At 37.9% G+C, this 26160-nt stretch overlaps 6 protein-coding genes and 1 long non-coding RNA gene across 9 annotated transcripts in view; 4 read left to right on the plus strand and 3 right to left on the minus strand.

Moving 5' to 3' along the window:
- Positions 1-3106, minus strand: part of LOC100185306 (double zinc ribbon and ankyrin repeat-containing protein 1) — an 8046-nt gene extending 4940 nt beyond the window's left edge. Inside the window, exons 1-7 of the mRNA XM_009861987.3 lie at positions 2921-3106; positions 2533-2680; positions 2087-2222; positions 1563-1659; positions 1200-1281; positions 607-718; positions 171-284 (exon numbers count right to left, since the gene is read on the minus strand). Coding sequence (XP_009860289.1) covers positions 171-284; positions 607-718; positions 1200-1281; positions 1563-1659; positions 2087-2222; positions 2533-2680; positions 2921-3029 — 798 coding nt within the window. The 5' untranslated portion in view covers positions 3030-3106. The remainder of the gene's footprint in view (positions 1-170; positions 285-606; positions 719-1199; positions 1282-1562; positions 1660-2086; positions 2223-2532; positions 2681-2920) is intronic.
- Positions 3107-3353: 247 nt separating this feature from the next.
- LOC100182130 (EKC/KEOPS complex subunit TP53RK) lies at positions 3354-5316 on the minus strand. Of its 2 annotated transcripts, none has more exons than XM_026836750.1 (2): positions 4561-4730; positions 3354-4456 (listed from the first exon to the last, which is right to left on the minus strand). In XM_026836750.1, exon 2 carries the CDS (start codon positions 4381-4383, stop codon positions 3667-3669), a length of 717 nt encoding a protein of 238 aa, XP_026692551.1. In that variant the 5' UTR covers positions 4384-4456; positions 4561-4730; the 3' UTR covers positions 3354-3666. The 2 variants fall into 2 exon arrangements, with proteins under 2 accessions (XP_026692551.1, XP_002125930.1); XM_002125894.4 differs by lacking the exon at positions 4561-4730 and adding an exon at positions 4756-5316 and having other exon boundaries at positions 3357-4365.
- Positions 4875-5424, plus strand: sec61g (sec61 protein). The gene is given in 1 exon segment (NM_001032504.1): positions 4875-5424. A coding segment is annotated over 1 exon segment (207 nt). The 5' UTR covers positions 4875-4967; the 3' UTR covers positions 5175-5424.
- On the minus strand, positions 5320-7991 carry LOC100184490 (membralin-like). The gene has a single exon (XM_002125937.5). The coding sequence runs from the start codon at positions 7920-7922 to the stop codon at positions 5883-5885; it is 2040 nt and encodes a 679-aa protein (XP_002125973.1). The 5' UTR covers positions 7923-7991; the 3' UTR covers positions 5320-5882.
- A 7-nt stretch (positions 7992-7998) lies between these two features.
- Positions 7999-20706, plus strand: LOC100182946 (KICSTOR complex protein SZT2-like). The gene is given in 5 exon segments (XM_018814032.2): positions 7999-8677; positions 8874-8940; positions 9185-9272; positions 9568-12038; positions 12041-20706. Coding segments are annotated over 2 exon segments (10551 nt in total). The 5' UTR covers positions 7999-8677; positions 8874-8940; positions 9185-9272; positions 9568-9575; the 3' UTR covers positions 20129-20706.
- A 712-nt stretch (positions 20707-21418) lies between these two features.
- LOC113474689 lies at positions 21419-22118 on the plus strand. Its single transcript, XR_003396378.1, has 3 exons — positions 21419-21520; positions 21774-21810; positions 22004-22118. It is a non-coding gene; the product is annotated as an uncharacterized LOC113474689 (long non-coding RNA).
- A 241-nt stretch (positions 22119-22359) lies between these two features.
- On the plus strand, positions 22360-25991 carry LOC100180592 (complement factor H-like). Of its 2 annotated transcripts, XR_001974950.2 has the most exons (8): positions 22360-22980; positions 23140-23319; positions 23824-24006; positions 24177-24359; positions 24637-24825; positions 25085-25270; positions 25717-25897; positions 25956-25991. XR_001974950.2 is itself a non-coding variant. In XM_002125505.4 (7 exons), exons 1-7 carry the CDS (start codon positions 22887-22889, stop codon positions 25833-25835), a joined length of 1134 nt encoding a protein of 377 aa, XP_002125541.1. In that variant the 5' UTR covers positions 22360-22886; the 3' UTR covers positions 25836-25916. The 2 variants fall into 2 exon arrangements, 1 of the variants encoding a protein (XP_002125541.1); XM_002125505.4 differs by lacking the exon at positions 25956-25991 and having other exon boundaries at positions 25717-25916.
- The last annotated feature ends 169 nt before the right edge of the window (positions 25992-26160 follow it).

Consider the following 26160-nt stretch of genomic DNA (forward strand, 5'->3'; position numbering starts at 1 on the left):
ATCCTCGCATGGCAGGGTAACTACAGCCGTTTTAACATGGGTGTTCTGTTTCATGCACTGCGCCCACTTACCAGTTACCACGCAGGTAACTTTGTGGGTGATTGTTTTATGCAGGATTTTTATACATCATTTAATGCAGAGGCTTCTGTGTACCATAGGGAGGCACTAACCTGCAATCGAACACTAACAATTGGTTTCTGATGAGGACCAACCGGTGCCTCGCATACAATGCATTTAGGTTGGTTGAGTGGAACATATGATCTACAACTTGTGCACATTCCCATCTGTCGAATAAACATGTTAATTATGTTGATTATGTCGAAAGCAAAAACCTTGGGTGGCAGGACAAGCAGGCCTAATGTTATCTGATTTACTTTATTACTATCAGTAAATGTTACAACCAATAAGTTAGATTTGTTTTCATTCATGTCTGACTACCCTGTCTACCATAAATGATATTTTTTGCTTGCCATAGAATCTAGCTCTGATATCCTATGAAGGGCCAGGTGACCATGGATGTAACACAGTCAGAGGAGAACCATTACGGCACAACCAAACTAAGTAGCTTGAAAATGCTTCTACCATATTTCCACAAAGCAGTCTTACCGAACCAGGCTCAGCAATTGGTGAATTCGGATCTACAGGAACAGGTTTCCCACATTCAGGACAAAACCTTGAACTTGAGTTCCTTGGTCGTGATGCATCACAGTAAACGCACCTACATGGTGGGTGGTAATGTAAGTAAACAATAATGTAATTAAAGTAATAATGTAAGTAGTTTTTTTAATTTTTTTAATACCAGGGTTTATATAGGGGCAAACTATTACAAAACACGATTTTCGGCGCAATTTTTTTAACCCCTTAACAATTTAATGGAAAAAAAAATTTGCAAACACATGAAATATATATATAATATATATCTATAGAAAACTCATAAAGTATTTTATCATAGGCTGCATATGTTGTATGAAATCATGGTATTAACCCAACTTGTCTGCTACATATTTGTATATTACTGTATGATTGACACAGTTACAATTCTTGCAATATATATTTAAAATTGTTCCTATGGGCAATCTGCTGACTTGATTGTAGGTATTATTCTAACACCCACAAACCCCAGTAACATTGGGCATGCTTGAATAAAACTTACAGATTCCCAACAACAACAACAACATACATTGTGATGTTCAACTCACCTTACCATATCTTCCTCTCTCACCGACAAACTTGTGTTCAGACGTGAACTTCTCATGCCTGAGGTGCGACCGAGTTTCAACTCTGAAAATGAGAATTATGAAAGTAAGACTTTGTGGGGCTGCGACTCAGTGGTTAGTCACTTGCATGGTAACTGATGGATATCAGGTTCGATGCTTGATACTGATATGAGTATGTATCCTTTTACATTGCTCTAACTAAGTGTTAACTATAGGTTTTAGTACCAGGGGGTAATGTGCCAACTTTGGCCTAAACCTAACGCTGTAAGACCTAATTCACATAGAATTAAATGTATCTATGTATATCTTAACTACCATTGAAATGTATATATATATATTAAATACCGTTAAATGAGTTAGTATCATCAGCATTCCATGATTCTGTTCCATGTGTTGGACCGTCTCCTCTTAATATTGAAGCGGTCATGTGTTGTGTGGAAGACTGGGAATAAATATAAGAGCTTTTTGAGGACATACAGCAAAGTTCACATGAAATACGATGATACAACCAAAAACTTTTAATGTGTTGTGGACGTGGTATATATTTAATTCCAAATGCCAAATATTAATCAGTCAGATCTTGATTGAATAGGACTGTTGTGGGTATAAAGCCTAGTGTTACTTAACAGTTACACAAACAATTGTTTAAAAACGAATAACATTAATACAAAGTTGCAAGTGAAAGTTTTGACAGAGGTATATAGAAGACTAATCTATATTCTGAGATTATAAGATACTTATTAAATAGCATACAAGATTGACTATCAGTAGCTATGGTATAACCTAAAATTCAATTAAAGCTATATAGAAAATAGTTATTGATCAGACACAATGATGGGCCATACAATGCCTTACCCACAAACTCATACCTTCATGTTTTGTTCCATTTCTCGTTGGAAATTATTTGCGTCGTCGATTCCTTCACTTTCAGAATCGGAATCTGTGTTTGGTTCGGCAAACTCAACGTTAAAAACTTTTGTTACGACGTTGCTCTCTCTACCATCCCTGTGGGTAATGCTGATGTTAAATAACCCAACAATCAGTTAGTATTATATATATATTATATATATATATAGCTTGCATAACTTTATTTACCCTGGAGTGGTTGGCAACTTAATCAGTTATAACAAGGGTGTTCTGTTTCATATAACTCTTGCCCGCTTACTGGTTGCTTATATTTGTATGGATTACAAACTGGCCAATAAACCCATGAGTGACCGCTGGATTGTGGCAAATACTGTTTATATCTTATACATACGCCCACAATGTTAACAGCATCCAGCTTTAATATTCATCTTAAATATGAATAACATACTTGGTCCTTGCAACTGACTTGACGTATCTCTTTCCATGTCTCAACATAAAAGGTTCTTTGTACAACCATGTTGTGTTTTCCCCAAGTTTCTTGTCTGGTTCAGGTCTTGTATTATCTACTGTGTAATAAATCTTTGTGCCTGGTGTGTCTGAAATATAAGGAATCATACTAATTATAGATGGTTACCAACTTACTATTGTTAAATCAAATATAAGTTTGCTAACAAGCCTTGTCTACAGCAAAAAGTGCTAACAAAGATTATATACAATGAAGTAATTAAAATAACAAAGAAACATAGGCTCAAAAATAACAACAAAACCACTGGTTTTAAACAAATTAATAAAAAATGGATGCGGGCAATTTTTACTCCACAATTATGAATAAATACCTGATCTAATTTCAATAAGTGTGTTTGAGTCGATTGAATTCTTTGGCCTTCCAGCTACCGGGACTCTTAGGGGCATTACGGTTGGTACGGCGATGGATCCTGCCGTCATTATGACGATTTCTGGGGTGGAATTGCTTAATATATTGTGTATTTAGGACTTTTAGACAGGGTGACGGTAAAACTATCAAAATAATAAGATAAAGTTTTAAAAAACGTAAACAAAACTGCGGAATGGGCTAAACCGCAAAAAAAACGTTACTACAAACCAGAAACATCCCTAAACGATAGCCCTATTCATATATTAAAAAAAAATACAGATAACTGGACAGAGATAAGCCTAATAGGTCGGTTGTAGCTAAAATAACTCCGTTAATCTAAAACTACACGACCGCCCGCCTATATATTGAAATCTCCAAGGAAACAAATCAACAAACCATAAATCAACCAATCTTTATTTCAAGCTGTTCGCTATTTCTAATTCAAGCTGTTCTGAATTTAATTGGGGAGTTTTGAACTATTACACAAAAAGGTAAAAAAATATTTTCTACTTTTTTATCATTTAATTGAGTTTTAAAACTGCATGCTGACAATTGAAGAAAATATGATTGAGAAGAAAAAACTTTTTGTGGTCAAAATAACTTTGATTTTGAACCAAATATTTCAAAAAGACATAAAAATACAAAATATTTGAAGCACAAAAAGTCCGACACATATAGAGCAGCTGATAGACAGCAAGCAAAAATAATCTAACCAATCATTGTTCTTTTCCGCCCCCTCATTCTAACTTCCTCAAACTTTTTAAAAACTGGTTCACAATTTTTGGAAAACGATTTATAAGATTGTAAAAGTTTTTCAAATAAATCTTCAGAATCGGGATGGGAACTTAAAAACGCACGCTCTAGAACATAAAGATCAACGCCTTTGTCTTCTGCTAAAGAGGAAGACTGACTCAACCCAAAGTCAATCATGTAAATAATGGGACCATCATTTTGATTGGATGTTTTCAAAATCATATTTGAAGTGGTAAGGTCTCCATGTATGATATCTGCATTATGCATCTTTGCAAGAATTTCTCCAATTTTTTCAACACCGCAAACTACTTCATCAGAAAGTTTTTTCTGTGAATTATTAGAAATGAAATCCTTCATCGTACAGCCAGGTATTTCTTCCATGAAGATAACACTCCCAACTAAATCAGTGAAGTAAATAGCAGGAGTAGCGATCCCAGCCTTCCTACACCTCTGTAATGCTCGGACTTCTTGTGTCAACCTCTTTTTTGTCAATTTTTCATCAATTTCTGGAAGCCGATATTTCTTTGGAAATCTCTCCTTCACAATGCAGTTTCTCCCAAGAAACTCTCCTTTGTAAACCTTGGCTTCAGCTCCCTGCTTTATCAGTTCAAGGTCATGGCAGTAGGCTGCTTTCTTTGCCTCCATTTTGTGGTTCTGTGTGATTATTTGCATTTGTTTAAAAGATTTGACGGTGCTAGTAAAGAATCTTCCCTCCACGTTATTTGCTAACCACTATAACAACTAACCCCCTAACCTAGGGTTAGTGGTTAGCAAATAAGGTGGGGGGAAAGATTCTTCACTAGCACCGATTTGACATTAAAAAAAGGAAACCTTTAAAAGTCTTAACATATGTTGTGTAGCAAGAAAGTGTTGAATATTAATTTCATGTTAATTTTGAAATTGGAAAATGGCCATTTTCATGTTATAGAAGTTGTACTAGTACACCAAAAAAACATGACGATTGAGCACGTGACTTTTGATTTAAACGTAAATAACTAATAAACTGTTTCGCGATTAATAAATAAAATGTTAGAACACTCTTACCTGTCAAGCGATGTTGGTTTGATGAGAATGTATTCGATTTATTACGTCATTGCGATTTCTATGGATATCGATATTCGTTACGCTTCGGCGCTGATGACGTAACCGCTTGTGTTACGTGTACAAGCAACTTCTATTTCGTCACAAAACAAAACGCGAAGTCGCATCTTCATTATTGCTTTGCTATCTCGAAGACACGACACAAGAAATCAAAGATGGATCAAGTAATGGCATGGGTTGAACCTGGGAAACAATTCGCAAAGGATTCTATTCGGCTTGTAAAGAGATGTACGAAGCCCGACAGAAAGGAATTCCAAAAGATCGCGGTTGCTACCGCTATTGGATTCGCAATAATGGGATTTATCGGTTTCTTCGTCAAACTGATCCATATCCCAATCAACAACATTATCGTGGGAAGTTAAGAAAAACAAACAAAATGGATTATGTTTCAATTTGTGCAAATATTTTGAAGTGATTGGTAAAAGTAGACTTTTGGTGTTTTTAATGTTTCGTTTGGTAAATTTCGGAAATTATAAGTTTAATACCAAACTACTGCGAATGTTGTAAGATACCAATCGCTATAGAACTGTTTTTTTTTCACTTGTGCGCAAGAACTTAAAAATCATTTTTAAAATTCTGTTTTACTTTTGCAATACAAAGAGTTATAACATCAAGTGTTTTTACGAAAGCAGCAAATTAAAATCATCTAAAGATTACATAAAACATAAATACTTGTTAATTTCAACTAAGTACAATGCTTAAAACACAGATAATCCTAAGTTTTAAAATAATAATTTCTAACGGTTTTTTAACATACTGGTATAGATGGTCCAATATTATATGTACTAAATCGAAACAATTGCAACTTTAGTTTAGTTGTTGGTGTGGTAAAGCAAGTGGGGAAATTAACATCTGTACTCCAGTGTCACAGTGGTAATCTCAATAAACCAATGTAGTCTTAAATTCAACATCTTGTAGTCTTAAATTTAACAGCTTCGAAAGTGAATAAAAATAACGCATGCATAAAAGTTGAGATTAAAAATGTTTTGTTAAAACCTAAAAAGTTTGACAAATGGAGCGGAAAATTAAAAACAAACTAAAAACATTATTTTAAAATAAGTTAAAAACATTTAAACAAGAAATTTATGAACTTCCATTGGCTGCAAACTAAGCCCTGGTGATAAATTGTTATGCACGACCACAGCAAGTAATGATAAGCCTACAGCGGAGAGCAAGCACGCTACAGCTATTTTAAAAACTGATTTACCAAACACATAACGGACAATGTTTTGTGGGGAATGAATTAAAAACTCCCGGATGTCAGTCAAAGGTAGCAGTAAGGACAATTTTCTTGTAGTGTTTTCAGATACTGAAAGGTTTAGGATGTCGTTCAAGTCAATATCTTGCCCATCATGTAAATCTGGCAACACTGGATTATTAGGCTGGTCCAAAGGTTCTGTTGGAGGTGCGTGTGGTTGATCATCTGCTGGGGTGGGAGGGGTGTTCTGTGCGTTTCCATCTCGGTTGTTTCCGTTGTTATTGTTGTTAGAGTTATCCGTACTATGTTGTCTGTTACGTTCGTTGAGGGCAAGTATCTGCCTGTGGATGGCTGGTAGCTCGTAATGGTGGAGAAAATACAGCATGGAATGAAGAATTAGGAGCCAAGAAGTGAATAACGCAAGTTTGCTGTACTGTCCGTTGAATCTATAGTGGTAGATGTAAAATGAGAAGTGATAGAGATAGAAGAAACGAACCCAGTGTCTTCTGCCTACCATTGTGTGAAGGCAGATGACGTCAAACTGGTCAGCCGCCCATATGATTAAAATAACATAAAAAGCAACGGTAGAATCATGGAAGAACTCTGTCATTATTTCTTCCATGCCAACTAATGCAAGTATAATGGTAAGCATGGGAGCTGCAGGAAAAGCAAGTCGTGTGTCTGTGTCTAACAGTCGAAGTACTTCAACCATAAACATGAATATTTGATGGTACGAGTAGCGTAGAAGCATCGTTACTATGAGAGTGAACACTATCATTGCTGAGAATGCGATTATAACCGATGCATGGTTAACCCAAAGTGTGACAAATCTAAAGTATTCCCCTGTCACAAGGTTTCGTAAATATCCTTGAGAATTATCTTTTTCGGCCAATTTCTTGATGCTTGTCATCAAATAATCATCATACCCAAGAAACGTCTCCAACATAAACTTCTTGAGGCCACTCCCAAAACACTGGTCTTTATCTGGATTTAAATTTACTACAAGAGTTGGAATGGCAAGCACACTTCGTGCTTCTGATGATAAACGCAAATAGCCAAACTCGGAGCTATATTCAATCGCGTAGTAACTCCTTATTGGTGATGGTTCAAATGGACTGAACACTGTTTCAAAGTTATCTCCAACAATAAACTCATCATCTATAAAACTTCCACCATCTTGGTCTCTTGTTTGAACCATAGTCATATGAGGCATCACTGAAGCAAGTTTCTTTAAAATTGAGAGTTTAAAATCCTCTACATATTCGTCAACCAGGACTGGACATTTTCTATCAAATAACCCAAATATTCTCATGGCCTCTAGTTTGGCAGTATTTGGAGTTTTGTCCTTTGATTGGTGATCTAGGTTTTGAATTGCGAATGGATATTTTTGAAATAAGTCAGCCTGCCATTGCTTTAAATTAGAAAGTTGATTATTCTGTATTGGAACTGTGTATTCGTACTCCATGTTATAGCCAGTGGATTGCACCGACATTTTCGAATCATCGAGATGTTGGCTCGAAAAATAAAGTTTATAGTTTGGTAAACTTTCATTGTATGAAACCTGGGCCCTAAGAATCCCATTTCTTGGCCAAATGTCACTCACATGGTTAAGACAGTCGCTTGTGCTCCGAACGAGTGCAAAATGAATGTAAATAAGCAGAGATAACATTCCTAATGCGTTCATCAGCGTGAAGAATTCAATAAGTCGCCGTGAAACAGGTTTAAAATATCTTGTATACCTCATAGTGAGGTTTAAAAATAAGTAATGCATAAAAACACCCTCACGATTATAAAGGTTAAAATTGTTCACATTTCTTGTGTGTATTCTTGGCAATGGCTGTGGAGGTGAGTTATCAGATGTTCTTCCATCTGTGTTTGATGCCTGTTCACTTTGAACTCCATTGTCAGCCATATTAATTTAAACACAAGTAATTTACCTAAATATTAACTCTATCTAATACAAAACGTGAAAATAATGTTAATAGAGTTCTGTACAAATTAATTTATTTCACACAACTACTGGCTACAATATCTTTACCTACGACAGTTTTTCATTAAAACCTATATAATTACTTGCGCAAGAGTATTTATCACAACGTAATATAATATAAAACGGTCAAGTCTCGTCTATATCGTAACAACGGAACTACAATTAATAATTAGTATTTATAGTAAAGATATAATAAAAGTATCCGTAATCCTATTAGTACCGCAAGCCTTATGCTGTAAACAACAAACTACAAACCGAGTTCATGCGATAACTGCGGCGAAAAGAAACAAAAATTTGCTTTGACCGTGGACTTAATCGTGACACTCACAGCCATAATTTTGTCCCTAAATTTCGGCAATTTTGTAATTTTTAGAAATAAGATATCAATGGTTAATTTGGGGCAGTGTCTAATATTAAATGTTTGCAGTTTAAATGTAAACAATAACCTGTAATATTGAAAAACGTTGGCAAAACACTGTGAGTGTGATGATAAAGTGCAAATAATAAAAACATCTTGCTCACTGGAGCAAATCTCATAGAAATCATATTTTATTTCATTCTCAAAACAAACGGAGGCGTACCTCGTGCAAATATTGTTTCTACGTTCGATGTTTTGGAGTATATCTCGTCTGTAAACGCTACAATAGCTGTGTCAGCTTAAGCATTGACGAGCGAAGGTATGTTGGGTGCTAGTGAAGAATCTTGCCCCCCCCCCACCTTATTTGCTAACCACTAACCCCTATATAACCACTAACTACTAAACCTAGGGGTTAGTGGTTAGCAAATAAGGTGGGGGGAAGACTCTTCACTAGCACCGTATGTTGCTGTACTTACACTTGTGAATTTCATTAATTAATATTCAAATATTTGCAGGTTTTTCACAAGCCGCGATTTCATCAACTTTACGTTTCATAACGAAGGATAATCGAGTTAATTGTAGGTAAGTCTCCTAACTATGTTAGGCCTAACTTATTATATAGTGACACCCATTCAAAACCATTAACAGCATAATTCCATTCTGCCATAATAATTTTGTACTTGGGGGGTATTTTATTTAGAAAAAATAAACTAAGGATTGCTGGGATACTGACCATACATTGGGTGTTTTACGTAATGTCAGCCAAATAGAATGTGATGATAAGCAAGTTATTTATTCTTAATAGTTACAGTGCTTTTATTTACAGTGAATACATTCAAAGAGTTTTTGCGGTATCTCTACTGATTTACCAATGTCAACGAATTATACTCACATCAGCCTATGAACATAACAAGGTATTGTTCAATGTTATTTTATTAGAAAAATAAACAATACCATATGCGGTTTGGTTTGTTTATTAGACTCGCGTTCGCATTTTAATAACGAACCTAGTAAAAATGTTTTATATGCTGGGGTGCTGTAATGGTGTAGGGGGGGCCCCCCCACAAACTGTATGAAACAAAACACCTTTACAATAATAACTGTCATTGTCCTGCCAAGTGAGGATAAACAGTTTTTATTTATTCACTTGTGTTTTTAAATTCTATGTATTGTACATGCTTTCTAAGCTCTTGGGTATTTGATTGACAGGTAACAGCATGGAGCTACAAACCACCAACAAGGTAAAAGACGCGAAAGAAGTTTTCATTCTTCTCAATCGAGATTTTCGCATATCAAGAAATATTCGACTAAGTTGGTTTTTCAAGAACCTGAATTTACCTTTCCATGCAATTAACCCAAACGATAAAGATGCAGCAGATACTTCTGGGGTCCAAGTTGTATCAGTTGTTCCTTCAGAAAATGATGAGATACAAAGTGATAATGACGTTTACCGCGTCACTACTGATACAAAACTTACATTCATTTCAAGCGGATGTCGATTGGTTTTTGGACTTGATTTATCCGCGTCTTTATTACGTGTGGACACATTTCAGCATTGCGTTGTTATAGAATCAATTCTATACAACTTGGAGGAATGTCTGGTGTCATTAATCAAGCCCCACACCTTGCCTGGGACTTATACCGGTCCGCTTATCAACCCTGAGATTTATGTGACAATATTCGTTCAATGGCATGGGACCAATTATAACAGCGAGATAAGTATTGGTATGGAAAGAGTGAAGCAGAAGGTTCTTGTACAAGGCTGTGTGTTAAATGAATCCTCTATCTGCCACATCATTGAAACAGTAGAAAGCAAGGTATACAACATTATACGAATGGATGAACCTGGACGGTTGAAATCAGCTCTGCAAAAACGGGATGATATCCTTGTTGGTATACTACGTACCGGGTTGCTAGCACTTGGCCTTTTACCATCAAACACAAGCTCTGGAGTTATTATTTTAACTGATGGTGTCCTTGGGGAGCCAGATGCTTCAACGCTTGAGCTTCTACTCAGCCAATACCAGAATTCAACCACTTCATGCTCATTCATTCATCTCAACCCTTCAGCTTTCTCACTTTGTGACTTCGGTTGTATCTCCAACTGTGAGTTAATGCAGTTTGTTGCTAACTCCACTAAGGGTCAATATATAGACACATTTGCTCTGCCTGTTACTACATCTGATGAAATGAACTATTACCAGAAGTCCTTGTTGCAATGGAGGTTTCAGATGTGGGATAAAGAGTTGGAATTAATTGATGTTCCATTAGATAACTTTCGCAACCAATGCTCTGGTATTGAACTGAGAAGCATAATACGATACCCGGACGCGCAAGAGACTTTAATCACCAGAAAACAAGACGAGAGAACTCTTCGTGTACCTTTAAACACAGTGGTTAGTTCCCGTATTCGTGAAGGTTACGAGATTAAAAGCATCACGCAGACCAAGAACAACATAGAGATCCATTTAAAATATCTATGGTGGAAAAACCCAACGTATATTGAATACAAAGCATCAGCCTCATGGCCGCTGTCGAGAAACCCAACCAAGGTAGTCGTTTATGTTACAAGCACGTATGAGTTCCTACACGATGCCAGTAAACGAAGCCAATCAAATAACTGGATGATGCCAAGACGACAGCTACTTCATAGATTCCTGAGGTTTCTTCAAGACCTTCTTCAAGCTGACCACATGTTATACCACCTTCAGTCGTTTGTGAACGACCCTGTAAGATACACAATCTTTGATATCCTGAAGCATGGACAGGGCTTGTTCTATTTGCCCCCAAACGCATCAGAATACGTTCTATCCACGCAGGCAGAGCACGTGCCATCTTTATTCTCATCATATTGGAAACCTATCTTATCATTAGATGTAAGTATATGGCAGAAGTGGTTGCACATACACCGCATACATCTTATACTAAAACACGATACACCACTACCGAAGTTCATCTCTGATGGCCAAAACAACACATTCCAATGCTGTCTTGCATTCTCCCACTTAACCATGATGCTAAAGAATTGGTGTTCATTTGTGCTAATGGAGAACCACACATATGTTAAGTTTGTGTACGAATCAACCAATGAGGAAACACCAACCTCATTTTTTCTTGTCAGGCTATCCAACAAATCCCCAGCTTTGGTTCTTAAACTTGCTTTCCAAATTGGGGTGGCTGGACAGACCAGGAAAAAGCTTGTAATGGAGTTACAAGAGAAAGTTGCTGCCCTTTCCACCCCTACTGCTACCAGCATAAAGAGATCTAGACACCCAACTGCAAGGTCTCCCGGCACGAAATCAAACCGTCCACATTTCTCTGCAGCTGAAAACTGTGCAGTGTTAATGCACAAGCCTGTGGATCAACTGTTAGTGAGGTATCAACATCACCCGAGAGATTATTTGAAGCCGCCACCTTTGCCTGATTATCAGCACCGCACACTAGCTGGAAGCAGTGGTGCTGCAAACCGCATGCGAAATGTGAAGTGGTATTTACAGCATAAGAGGTATGTATGGTCCCTCACTAACACAACAGCCACCCCATTACGGATGGAAGTCGCTGATGATTTATCCAAGCTACTGGTGAAGCTGCGACTCGCTGAGGGATATCACATCGCTCATTCATCATCAGGGGTTGTGAATTTAACTCGAGAGTTTCCAATGACATCATTATGTTTGGACCTGGTCATAACTCAGATGTGAGCAACTATTGCTTGGTCCAGTACGTCCTCTTTCCTGCTATGCTGAAATCAACTGAGTCTTCAATGAGTAGCAATGATACAGAGGAAGATGAGGAAGAGAATGAAGCGAGAGAAATAATCCTCGCTGTGGAAGTATGGGTCGAGCCTCAAGATGGCGCTATACGTCAATTTATTCCGAATCTTAAGTCAGATAACTCCAGTTATTCTAACACTCATTCAACAAGCACAGGAACAGCTAGCACCAGCAGTCTTCACCAGGAAGCATGCACAAGTCGGGACATCGTGCCATATTATGAGAATCTAACTCACAGCGAAGTTGCTGAAGCTATCATAAAAAACGACACCTTATGTATAAGTAACGTGGTGACTTTGGAACATATCCAGTTGATGTGCTCAAACGATGAGGTTTCAAATATATTCCCAAGGATTTCTACACGAGATACTTGGCCTGCAAATCAGGACAGCAACAACAGTGAGATAAAACCGAACCTCAGAGCTCAGACCTACCATATGTCAGTTGAACACATTAGTAACGAGGTAATGTATTTTCCTTGCTTGTTCAATACAGTTGCATTACTGGACAAAAGCTCAAGGGTTAAGATGTTGTTTATGTCATTATGTGAAGACAAATGCCATACAAGCAGCCCCAATGTTTCTCTCTTCTCAAATTTTCACAACAGGCTGGAAAATCTAAGCGACTGCGAGATATCATTATCCACAGAAGACCAAATAGAAATCAACCAGCATATGGTGAAGAGGAATGATGATATGAAAACGCATGGTATAGAAGAGGGTAGTAATCAAAACTGGCGTTGTTACTTGAAAAGAGGGGATGATGGTCAGGTGTTTGTCATTCTTTTCCCTGCAACATATTCGGACTTTGTTAAAATGATTAGCAGCCAATGTGATGAACAGAATGAATGCAGCACCAGCTCAAGTGCTAATACTTTGATGGAGAGTGAAACAAGCGCACAGGAGCCATCCATCTTATCTCCAACTTACACAAACAAACCAACAGAAGCAGGTTCTATATACAGAGCAGCACGTCGCATTTCCGTGAAGAGACTTGCGTCCATGCATCAAGATGATACTGAAGTTACAAACCAACCTCAGCTTACAAACTACACAATGCCACTCTATGTATACAACTGTTCAATGCAGGCTTTGGTTACAAGTTCTCTACAAGGAGTCAAGTTACAGCATGAGATAAAATGGCCGGACTCTATCCAAGACCACAGATTCAACCAAAGTAATACACCAGCATTCCATGACATGCGTACAACATTTAATCTGTCTCCTAGCAGGGACTTTGACACCGTGAAGTCATCTCCTTTAAGTCCGGACACAAATGATGATGTTTTCTCGCTTCATTCGACAGAGAATGCTCATTTAAACGGCGTCTGCAACAACATTCTTGATCTTTATCATAAATCATTTGTCGTTGGATTGTTTGCTGCTGTGCAGACCAAGGAAAATTTGGCCATTAGCAAAGATGATCTAAATATTGTCACAGACCTTATATGCAGTGAGTCTTTAGATGAAATTGATATCACAGATCTTGTGCTTTTAAATTGCCCACAAGTGATTGAATTCAAAAACTCCCATCTTGGAAGCGCGAAGAATGCATCAGATACTTTCCCTCCAAGTTGCGACATTGAAGATTTGTGTTTGGATGCAACTAATTTAAAGCACTCCAATGAGCCAAGCCACCCTGGTGAGAATGCTACATCTAATTCAGAGGAAGTTGATAATGTATTAAATAACCTAAAGGAAGATAACCCGAAGGTGGATAGTGAAGAACCAGTACAAGGACAAGATCCTGCCACCATCACAAGAAACATGACGTCAACGGATCGGAAAAGTGCCTTTCACTCTGTTCCTCGTCACCCGAGGCGCACAAGAGCCTCGGAGAATGAGCCTGTTGCCACACGGGGGAGCACAAGCACAGATGAGGACCTGGAAGAAAAATCGAATCAACAGAAGAAATATAAAGGTCGAAAAGTTGAGCGTCAGTTGCCGACGGTGATAGTTAAAAAGTTGGAAGCAAAGTCAACGTCCCCAGTTCAGTTTGGCTGGGACAATCTTCCTAAGTTTCCATTCTTGCTTCTCCAAACATCTCATGCGCGCCACATCTCTGGCACAAACGAACAAGTTGAGAAACAGTTTCAAAACATCCTGAATAAGTACTGCCATGTAGTTCCAGGTGTCCCTGATTTATATTATGCAAAGAGACCAGGCACTCCTATTCGTGAAGACCCAATATCCCACAGCCAACCTGATAGCGACTTTGACACCTTACATTTTGATGTGAGTCACCAGTATGACAACAACCAGAGTTTAGATACTTCTTCCCCTGCTGTTTACAAGATGGAGCAGGAACCAAATCTATTTGTAAGATCGCCGTATGATGATGATTCAGATTCCTCTGATGAGAGCAAAGAGTCACCTTTATTTCTTTGTCTTACCTGTACGGTTAAAGATAGAGCAACCGGGAACCATGGAACCACAGCTGTCAATAGGCTTCCCATGAAACTGCAGGATATTCTGACATGCTTTGAAAAACCTTGCGAGGAGATTTTCCTCAAAGATTTGAAGATAACTCTTGACTTGATTTGGATATATCTTCCCAAAGATGCAAAGCTTGAATCTGAAAATTCTACAATTCCTATTGATTGCTTACAGTGTACAGAAGGTACAAAGCAAAGTATTGAGTGGCTTCTGGAAGATGAGATTATATCTTCATTAAGAACTTGTGAGCCTATCAATAAAACAACACTGGATCGAGCTGTAACACACATCATGAAATCAAAGTCAACTAACTGTTCAGTTCTTCCCGTTCCACTAAACTTTATTTTCGGCACAGACAAAAGCAAGAACCTTTTTGCTGAAGAGTTTGAACGTAAACGTCTGGCGAATTATAAGCTGAAAAAAGAGAGCGACTATTACTACCTCAGCTTGGAGCAAACTTTGCCACAGCTACCAATCTTCACTTCATCCAGATGCCAAGTAATCAATGATAAATCAGCCGCAGGTAAATCCAAAGGAGAAATGCATGATTCCAGTTCTGATTTCAAAACCGATTCCCCAAAACCAATAAAAGATTCGTTCCAAGACACACCTTCGTTTCCAAGCCCTGTAGACTTCCAGTTCCTACTTGGACAACCAACACAGAACACTGCTTCAACATTATCTCTTCATGCAATAGAAGCCGATGTGAACCCACTTACAAGGTTAATGAACACTCCATCATTTAAATCAGCCTCAACCACTGATGTTACCTATGGCAGTTTTCCTTCTCAAAGATCATCATCTGTTTCCGTATTGAAAGGGAATGAGTCTTACAAGCCACCAAGTAAAACAAGACCTTCACCTTTACACCTATTGAGACCAACAGCTTCAGATCATTCCCTTCGTGGCTCCTTGGCTCAACCATCGCATCCGGTCTTAAACATTTCATTAAGCAGTGGAACAAGCAGAGATGCGGGCTGTTTTTCCCCTCTTCGCCTTGCTACAGGCAGCACTATGTCCATGCCAGTAACACCTTCAGGAACAGGTTCTAAACAACCTCAGTTTTACTTTCCCTCCGATGTCCAGAAGCAAGTTTATGAATCCCACCCAACATTTTCTCTAAATAACTTTTGCCAAGATGTCGCGGTTAGCCCGATATCTGACGCATCTCCAAGACACTTCAGCCAAACAAGTTGGCTTGGGTCTGGTTATGAGGGTGAAGCAAGTGAATCTGAAGGAGATGAAGATGGTTGCCACATCCTACAAGAAGCTTACAGCCAACTCCCAAACTTCTGGCTCATCGTACAAGTGTTAGAAAACTCTTCCAATCTCTTTTTTCACCTTCGAAACAGCACTAAAGTTTTATCCGCAGTTCAGGAAGAACATTCAAGGATCTTCAAAGCAATTGCAACTAATATAAGATCAGCATGCAGAGGTATCAACCAAACTTTACTTTTAAAGGAACTTCACTATAGTCTCAAATGTAATCCACTTCTTATTGAAAACACTGCTGAAGATATTTGGAAAACAGATTCATCTAGTTTCTATCACACATCTATAGATGATACGGCTAGGGGTGAGAACAACACAGATGGTGGAGATTACCTGGCAGCTAACATGATCATGCCACATGGCCACTTTGAATGTGAGTGTGTATATCAGCAATATATTCATTTACATCACCGGATAGCAGAACCTACATCTTCTGTGAATCAATCTATTGCTTTGTCCACTGTGAGAAACGCATTCAAGATTGGTTCTGTAATAAACCAGAAGAACATGTACGTGTTTAAACTCGAAGATGAAACGGTTTATTATTGTCGCATCAAAGAGGAAGGCAGGAGAAGTGAGACTCCATCAGGAAGAAGGTCATCTCTGCTCCCATCCGGATCAGAGAGTGATCATCCTCCACTGAGGAAACGAGACTCAAAGAGGAGTTTGAATCAGGATTATGAACCAAAGCTCTGCATCTGTTGGTATGGAGTCCACCGACCAAAGTCTGACCACAAAGCCGAACTCAATACATTAAAGGATTCTGTTGTGAGAAGACTGGATGATGTGGTCATAGAGAACATCACCTTAATGCTGAGTAGGAATCCACAGTTTAAACTAACCCCTGCAGATGTAAGGCTAATTCAGCCAAGACTGCTTAGTGACCATGGGTCAGTTTACCCTGTTGCGCCAGAAAAAGCTTTACATTTCTCTATTTCGAAAAGAATGGCAACTAAAAAAGATGTATCAACTTTGTTGTATTATATTCATCAGAATCTGTTGCAGTTCATGACAATACCAAGGTATTCTGAACCAACGTCACTGACTGGGCACTTCTTACCTTACTGTACAGGAATGGTTGACAATTCTGCCAGTAAGGTCACAGTTCCGAGCAGCATCTATCTTTTTAATGGGTACGTAGAGAAAAGAAGAAAAAGGGAGGGAATTGGTTGCGTGTTCTTTGATATATTGAATGTTTCTGATGAAGCTGGAATCACTATGGAAGAATTGAGCGATATTAATAAACTTAATGAAGTTATTCAAGTGAGAAGCATAGAGAATGTAGATGGTGGAACTAAAACACCACTTCTTAGCTTGTACTTATGGATCCGAGGCTCTTTAAACCATGAAGACCTTCAAAAACATTTTGAAACTTCCGTGAGAAATGGTTTGGTTGACTTTATACTTGAGAGGCTTCTAACACTGCCATTACATGCTGCACCATCACCTAAGCAAAGTGCAGGAAAAACTGATGCAATGCGGACACTGGATTTCTCATCAGGTGCATCTACAGAAACACAAACTTTACAAATAGTTAGCAAATCAAAACTTGAGGACAAACAGCAAAGAGAGCAAATACCTACTTTGCCGATTGATAATAAAGAGACGCTCTCACATCATTATCATAGTTTGTTACTTAACTGGTTGGAGCAAATAAAGGAGCTGTCGATCCCTTCATTGCATTATAAGGATTTGGAATTTAAATGTCAGTTATGTTGCAATGAGGTTGTTAATATTGTGAAAATTGTCAAAGATGTCGTGTCGGACTCATCTGTGCTTCTGTATCTTAAAACACAAAGCACTGATGGGTTTGTTCAAATAATTGATGAAACAGAAGCCACAAAACTTCATGTTTTTCCTGGGCAATCTTACCAGTGTATAATTATCACACGAAACTTTAAATTGTGGAAAAGAAGTGCTGGCATGGATACTGAAGCATTGAAAACTACCTCGAGGTCGTTGCAAAAGTTTGAGGCTCACGATGCATCAGTTAAGCCAGATAAAAGTCCGTGTCCACAACATGAATTAATAACTTCATCATCATTTATACCAAGACAACATTTTGTTTACCTTACGATGTCTAATAATAATTTGCTTACCTGGTGTTATAACTTGTCCAATGAGAAAGCCCTACTGTTGTTTAAGAAGTTGTCCAAATGCTCTGAGTTCCACAATGCAAGGTTTTTACTGCTGGAAAATATAACGTATCAAAAACTTGGTCTTTTTAACGCTGGTGTGAAAACCAAACCTAAGGACATTTACTCAGTGGAGATGCTGTCCTATTATAAGCATTACCCTGTTGGTGAAAAGAAATACAGATCCGCGTTTGTGGAAAGATATGTGGATGATATATATTTGAACAACCAACCTATGCAACCATTTGGAAGGATGGAGACTTCAGAAAAAGATAAAGTGAAACTAAACGGCCAGCAAGCCTTGTCCATGATTAAGAAGAAAGTGGAAATAAACGAAGAGAAAAGAATGCATCTTGTTGATTTGTATCATTCAATATGCCATTCAACTATGACAGTACAAACTGTCTCAGTGACAACTTTACATGTAGTGCTTGCTTGCAGTCGACAACTAAGTCAAGCTTACTCTCCAATGTTATGCACACAAGAAATGAGACAAAGGTACAACTGCTTGCTTGTTCAGAAAGATGGTGGATCTGATAAAGCTGAGAAACTCACTAAACCTCATTCCATGCTTTCAATGAAGTCTTCCTTCCTAGGAGCATACAGGAGAAAATCCGGGGACTCAGTTTCGAAGCTAAATCCTGACAAACCTGAAGGTTGTGAAATGAAAAAGGCTTTCAAAGACATCTCAGCTCAGTTTGTTGGTTTATACTCCAAGCATTGGAATGGGTTTGCTGAGTTTAAGATAAAAGAACCATCTGGAGCTCAGGTTAAGGTTGCTGCTAAGAAAAAACAAAGTGCGTTGTATGAAAAGTTGGGAAGCACAAATTTTCTGTACCGTGCGATCCCTGGTGGGATGCTACTTATCAGTTTCAAAGTTGGGGAGGAGCATTTTAATGTCAAACTGTACGCTCTTGATATTTCACAATTTTCCAACATGATAGAAACACCTCAACAAAAATTAAACGTAGCTTTTATCAACGAGTGTGAAAAATTCAAAGAAAATCTAAACGGAAACAAGTTTGCTCTGACTTTTCATATACACTGCATTAGACAGATCTTAAGAGATGACATGCACCGTTATAAGCATTGTGATGTCATTGGGATGCTTCAAGGGTTGATCAACTACTTTCAACCGCTGCTTAGTGATGTTTCCTCACACCTCATGCTTGATGTGGTAGAAGTGGCTTGCCATACTTCATGTGTAGGAAGGTTTTATAACTTCCTGGTTCGAACAGTTGGTCATATTCACTTTACTTCCTACTGTGTCAATAAGAACAACAGTGAAGATAGTATCTTGTTCTCGTTGCAACCACTTGATAAACAACATACTTCTACTTGTACATCCACAGCACATGACGATCGGAACACTTGTGTGATTGTGGCTCCGATTGCCACGGATTCTTCGGAATCCATAACCTTGCAATACTTTGTTCTACTGAGTAAAAAAGAGCAACATGTGAAGCGGCAATATTCACAATCATCCACCAGAGAAGGAGGGCAAGGGTCAAGGAGGTTTTCAGAAACTACCGATGCTGCGATATTTAACAAAGTAAATAAGATTCAAATCAAATCTATTGAAGACAAAACCTCAAGGGCTGAGCACAATTTTGCTGATTGTGAGAAGGAAAGAACAAGAAGTTCACTTCAACGTATTGTGTCGTTTGCAAGTGAGGAATGCTATAGACAAACTTTATGGGAGAAATTAACATTCGCTGCATCTTTTGATAAAACCCATCACGATTTCACATTTTCAGAGTTGGATGTTTTGCTCAGTTTAATGCAATACGAATCAGCGTCAAAATTTGATCCAGAAATTATGAAAAAACTTTGCAAACATAAACCGGTAAAAAGAGGGCTTGCTTTGCAGAAGCGACTCTTGAAGAAGTTTCCTAAGAAAACATTAACGCTTGTAACAAATGATGGCAGCATCACACGCGTGTGTGTGATCAACCAACATGTAATGATTGTGGTTGAAGTCAAGAACGGGGCACAAACTTATGAGATTAATGTTGCCCAACCACACAGTGATGTGCTACAGTTGCTCCCACAAGCGAGCGCTAATATATCTGGTGAGGTCCAACAACAAATTCAACAACTACTAAAGTTGGTGCTACAAGAGTCTCACTTTGATATCATCTTATCATGGACGTAATGAAACATTTTATATTTATCTTCATGCATGTTAACTGTCCATCCACAGAAAAGAAATGTTGGTTACTAAACATAAGAGTCGCCCTTTTTTCTCTATCAATTTGTTTAAATTTCTATAATTTATCAACTATGAAAGTAGTGTGACACGAGCTACTTTTACCGTGGTCTAAATTTAAAGTGTGTTGATAACCATATTTGTTAAAAACTACACTAGAGATATATCGTAAGAAATATATTGACTGTGTTTTTCTTTCAAACTGATTAAATTTTGTTTGTTTTCATTCAAGTTTTCACATGGCTTTGTTTTGTTTATCATACAAAGTCATACATTAGAAGAATAATGTATTTCAGTATCTATTTGTGTTGTTTTTTTGACAACTATTAATTGTAAACCTTGTTTTGGTAAATAATCATGTTTCTTGCGTAATATGTTGAATTTTGAAAATTAGTTCTATTACGAGAACATTTTTTAGTTGTACCTGTTGCCTTATAATTTACTGCCATTCAATTTGTTCAATTCTTTGAAATATATTGAGCACCTAAGTTCCTGTATCACTGACATGCAGTTATTGTATACAGGTGTACAGCTACAAAGCCAATGGGTGTAACTTGCTTTATCCTCGCGTGCTGCAAAAAAACGACCATATTATGTAAGATTGAATAAAACCGGACATAAATTTTAGGGCGTAGTATTGCATATAAAACTTATTACACCTTCTGCGCAAGTATGTGTGTTCAATACTGAACAAAATTAAATAAGAATGACAGATTTCAACAATAAATAAGGGGTTTTGTATAGGCTGTTTGTATAGACGGGGATAGTTTAATCAGTAATCAAAAGAAAGCGATTTTCTGTTTGTTTTGTTTTAATTCTTACGCTTACAGTTTTAAACAGATTTTATTTATTTGACGGTAAATACTCAGTTGGATAGACGTAACTGAATGTGCATTATGTGGGTGTATGCGTGTTGTTGGGGATGGATTATTTTTTGGGGGCGGAGGGGGGTTGATATCGAATGCACCGCGTCGTGGTCGCAGTATGTTTTCTATAAACCACGTCCGCAAACGGAAATCACAACACTTAAACACCATACGCTTATTGCAAAATAAGCATGCTGGTGTCTAAGAAGCCATCCTTGTTATAACTCGACAGTGAGCATGAGGTGTATGAATACATCATGTATGTCTGGTGTATAAGAAGACACTCATGTTATAACTCGACAGTGAGCATGAGGTGTTTGAGTATATAGCATGTATTTGTTGCCTAACCGATTTCAAAACTAGGTTATAAGATGAACAAAGCTTTACTTTTCGTACTTGTTCTTGGACTGTTGTTGTGTGCGCATAATACAGATGCGTGGAGACGGCGACGATGTACAGACAACGACTTTGCGTGAGTTACTCTTACATCAGTCACGTATTTGGCTTGATAGGCCTACAGTGGGTGGAGTAAAATGGGACATGTTTTTATTTAGGTCCCATTCGGTAGTAAACAAGAAATAGTTACAGAATTATATAATCGTGGAACCGCGAATATAAAATAGCGCTGATGTTTATTATTTAAAACACGATTAGGAAACGTGGGATTTAGGTGCGAACAGTATATCCCATCTTACTCCACAAAACAATTGTTTTTTTCTTTCTAGACCTGCATCAGTGAAGAATTTAAATGAAGATAACAAGGTATTTATGGGTTAAAAATGTTTTTTTTCTTTAATCCTGTTAAATTCCTGTCGTACAGAAATGTACGAATGTAGAAAAATATTATAGTAATAAATTAGGTTTACCTGCGATAAGTTTACTTGCCTTATTAAATGAACTAACTTGTAGGTACAGTTTCACAAAATCAGACTTTGCAATAGATTATCTTTAATAGGATCGTACGTCTCTCGACTATATTGACGACAATAATGACGACGAACTATTTAGTTGCAAATTCTAGAAACGTTAAAGTAAGAACAACATTTATTGGAATAAATGATTTCAATCTGGTGTGGTTTATAGTTTTACTTTAACAATACAGTTGTTAAAGTAGTTGTTTTGAGTGTCAGCTTAGGAATTGAGAACCACTATAACATATTGTCTAATCTAATACAATACAGAAGTTGGGATTCAGAAATCAATAGGAAGTAATGTTTTCGATGCTTCCTTAACAGTTCCAGCGCTTACAGAAATAAACCAATTTTACAGCAGACTACGTTTTTTTAAACTAAAACCAATTAGTCCTACACGATCATGTTTTAACAAAAGCAAACATGAATGATTACCATTTGACGCAAACATATTTTCTGTCGCGACTGCTTACTGTCACGTAGCCTACCTAATGCCGAGTGCAAAAGCGTGCATGCGTATACCAACGTCGTTATTAAAGCGCCAATATAAACCGTTCGTATTGTTTTGCATTAAAACAAGACGACCAAACATGTATATACACACAAGAACCAACACTGAGAAAAAATCTACAATATTTTGCCGCCAGTTTTCAAATTCAAACTAACAAAGAGGTTTTAGAATTGAAAACAATAGGTTACTGTTATGTCATATTCCCGACAAACAGCATACATCATGAAGCAAAACTGCTGACACTTTACGATGATTTATGTCTTAAGTTATGTCTTTTCGTGCTGTCTGGGAGAAAACACAGGACTTTCGGTCACGATTTGACCCGTGGGTGAATCCTATATAAGACACACAACGCCCAATCCCTTATATTATAGATATATAGACGTGTAAACAAGCGTATATACAGATTTAACGACATGTCCAGTTTAACTTGGATTGCAATAGTGGGCTTGGTGTGCATTCACCTTGCACCGTGTGAAGGGAATATCTGGGATATTATACAACCAAGATGTAAGAATTATTTATCTTCTAAATTAAGTGTAAACTCCTTTTGTGGCAAATAAAATACGTTTGAGGTCTTGGGGTATGAACTAGTATAAAGGGTAGCGGGTGGATTCTTTATTAGCATGGTAAAACTAACTAACTAAATTTAAATCTATGAACGTTTAGTCTGTAGCCCTATCGTTCCACGTCGCCCAGTAAATGGTGGTTTCAGATGTCGTTTTGTGAACCATGCATGCGTAGCTGGTACATACTATTGCAACAGCGGGTACAAGTTGCAAGGACGCAGTTATAATGCGTGCTTTAGTCAAACGTGGCTGTTTTCATCTCCGCCAAGATGTGTAGAAGGTACGGTTCTGTTGTAAAATTTACCAAACTATGATTTTCGTCGATTATACTATAAAAATATTTTTGGGATGCGACCCACATTAACACGCGTGTGAGTCAACTTGTATTTCTGCGGGGTAAGATGGGACAATTTTAGTGGCTAAACCCCATGCTTTGTGTTTTGAACAATTAACATTGCTATTTTAGAGTCGCGGGGTTACGGTAATATATTTCCGTAAATATTCTTTGTTACTGCTAAATTAAAGGAGGAATGGATGGGAACTTATCCCATCTTACCCCACCCTACTATATATTGAAATGCAACTGCAGTCTTTCAGGACAACCCATTGCTAAAAACACCCGTATGGTAGGGTGGGAAGAGATGGGACGAATTTTCTTTTTTTATCTTCACGACTGCCATAGACCCATGTTAATTGTTTAAAACACGATCAGAATATTTGGATATTATGTGTTAAGGTGTCCCATCTTCTCCCACCTGTACTATATATTTGTCTATATAAACAGAGGGCTGCGACGCACCAACACTACGCAATGGAGACTACAGTCCACGTAGTTCAAACCACCGAGCATACTCAGCCATTACCATTAGGTGTCGTGACGGTTACAAACCTCGAAGTAGACACAGTATCTGCCGAGGGTACGGGAGTTATTATCACTGGAGTCCAAGCCCATATTGTGAACGTGACGGTGAGTGTTTAATACAATAACAGCAGCAGTTATTAAAACATATAACAATTTAATAATTAAAAAATAAGTCTTTCTTTCTTGTGCAATTCGTAAGAGATCGTATTTGCAAATTTTCGTCCCGCTTTTAAACAAAACAACTTTTAAAAATGCTTTTTTAAAACGACATTTAGCAAAGTGCGACCCACCAAACTTACGGAATGGAAACTTCAGCCCGCTAAAATCCAAGTACAACCGAAACACGGCCATAACAGTGACGTGCAGTCCTGGTTACAAGACTCGTAGCGGCGACAGCTTGAGTTACTGTCGGGGTAACAGTTATGTCGCGTATTGGAGACCGCTGCCATTTTGTTATTGTAAGTGAAATAATCTAACCAACATAAAGAAACAGAGATTTTACAATTTATCACGTATTAGTTTTATGTGTAGTGTTTTACTCCATGAGGGCCCATGCTGTGTAAACGTTTCGTTTAATTTATATGTGTTGGTATTTACTTTTTTAAAAAGCAGTCTCATTTTATCACACTTTCTTTTTTTTCTGAAAAAAACACATCCATCCAGACACGCATTCATAATAGAAATAAATAAATTTTATAGCGAGGTTTTATAATTTTTATTACACTTTCACTTTAGCGACGGTTTGCAACGACCCTGTAGCGCCAACTAACGGACGGGCAATTCCAGCAACTAGAATATCTTGGAGGGTAAATTCAACTGTGAGATACGTTTGCAACAATGGATTTAAACTTAACGGACAAGACTCGTCATATTGCGAAGAATCTGGAAGCTTTGCTGGTTCTTTACCAAGATGTGTCAGACGTGGTAAAAATAACATTAGTTATAGAGCTTACTTGTCCTCCTATTTTCTCGCCCCATTTGGTAGTAAACAAAAAACATTCAAAGAATTATAAAACTGTATCTTTGCGACTCCCATAAACCGCTGCTAGTTGTTTAAAACACGATAAGGATATTTGGATATCATGTGCTAAAGGCGTCCCGTCGTCCCCACTCTATTATATATAACGGTATTATCGTTTAAGCCCGTTTTGCATTAGGTTAAAAATAACTATTTGTTTTCAAGCTACGTGCCCGCCACCCATTCCACCAAGAAACGGTCGAATGGTACCGAGATCAAAAACAACATGGCGAGAAACAGATCGAGTAAGTTTTTATTGCGGCTTTGGTTTCACACTGGTTGGTGCAGGTGCGGCTACGTGTCGAGCAAACGGTCGGTGGGACAATGCTGCCCCAGCATGCGCGGAGAAAGGTACGTATTTCTAATAATACAGCAGGGTGGGGGACAATGGGACGCATTTCATTCTATTTCCACACAATCAGGATATTTGGATATTATGTTCTGTCCCGTATTTCCCCACCCTACTATAGTTTGTTTAAGAAACGCCTAATGCATAATAGAATATGTAAACGACCCTTAAGTTTCGTTAAAACGCAAGTGCATATTAGCGAACAAACGTGTGGTAATTGGCTGTCACATTTAACATATAGTAAGGTTGGGAAAGATCGAATTCCTTTTCACTCATATTTCTCGTCTCCCATAAACCGATGTTATTTGTTTAAAACACGATCAGGGTATTTGAATATTATGTGCTAAATTTAAGGTGTCCCATCCTCCCCCACCCTACTAAATGTATGATTACCATTAAGATATCTCCGATCAATTTGTTATTGCTTATACAAAACTTTACATTACAGCTGTGGTAGAAGTTACTACCAACGGTGATGCAGAAAGGCCGTGGGGTGGAGCAAGGCCGTGGGGTGCAGAAAGGCCGGGTGATGCAGCAGTATTTACCACGGGAACCTACTACAATTAGCCAGCATATTCGCATGTATATAATATCGTGTTTTCGTTCAGCGCTTATCATTCCATTAATAAATACAACACTTGGACTGAACCTTGTGAGGCGTTTAGTCCAGAGTAATCCCTATTTAACTTCCATTAATAAATAAAACATGAAATAAATCATCATAGTCCGTTGCCATTGCAGCTTACAACAAACGTTTTTAGTTGCAAATCATGGAATTTCAGTTACTAAACAGCGCTGGGAAACATGCGAGTCCACCGCAGTAGAGTTACGAAAAAGACAGCAAAAAACATACAACTATATATCATTGCCGACTTCGGCAGGTAAAAAATAA

This window comes from Ciona intestinalis, chromosome 11 (assembly GCF_000224145.3).
Source record: "Ciona intestinalis chromosome 11, KH, whole genome shotgun sequence".
Taxonomy (NCBI): Eukaryota; Metazoa; Chordata; class Ascidiacea; order Phlebobranchia; family Cionidae; genus Ciona; species Ciona intestinalis.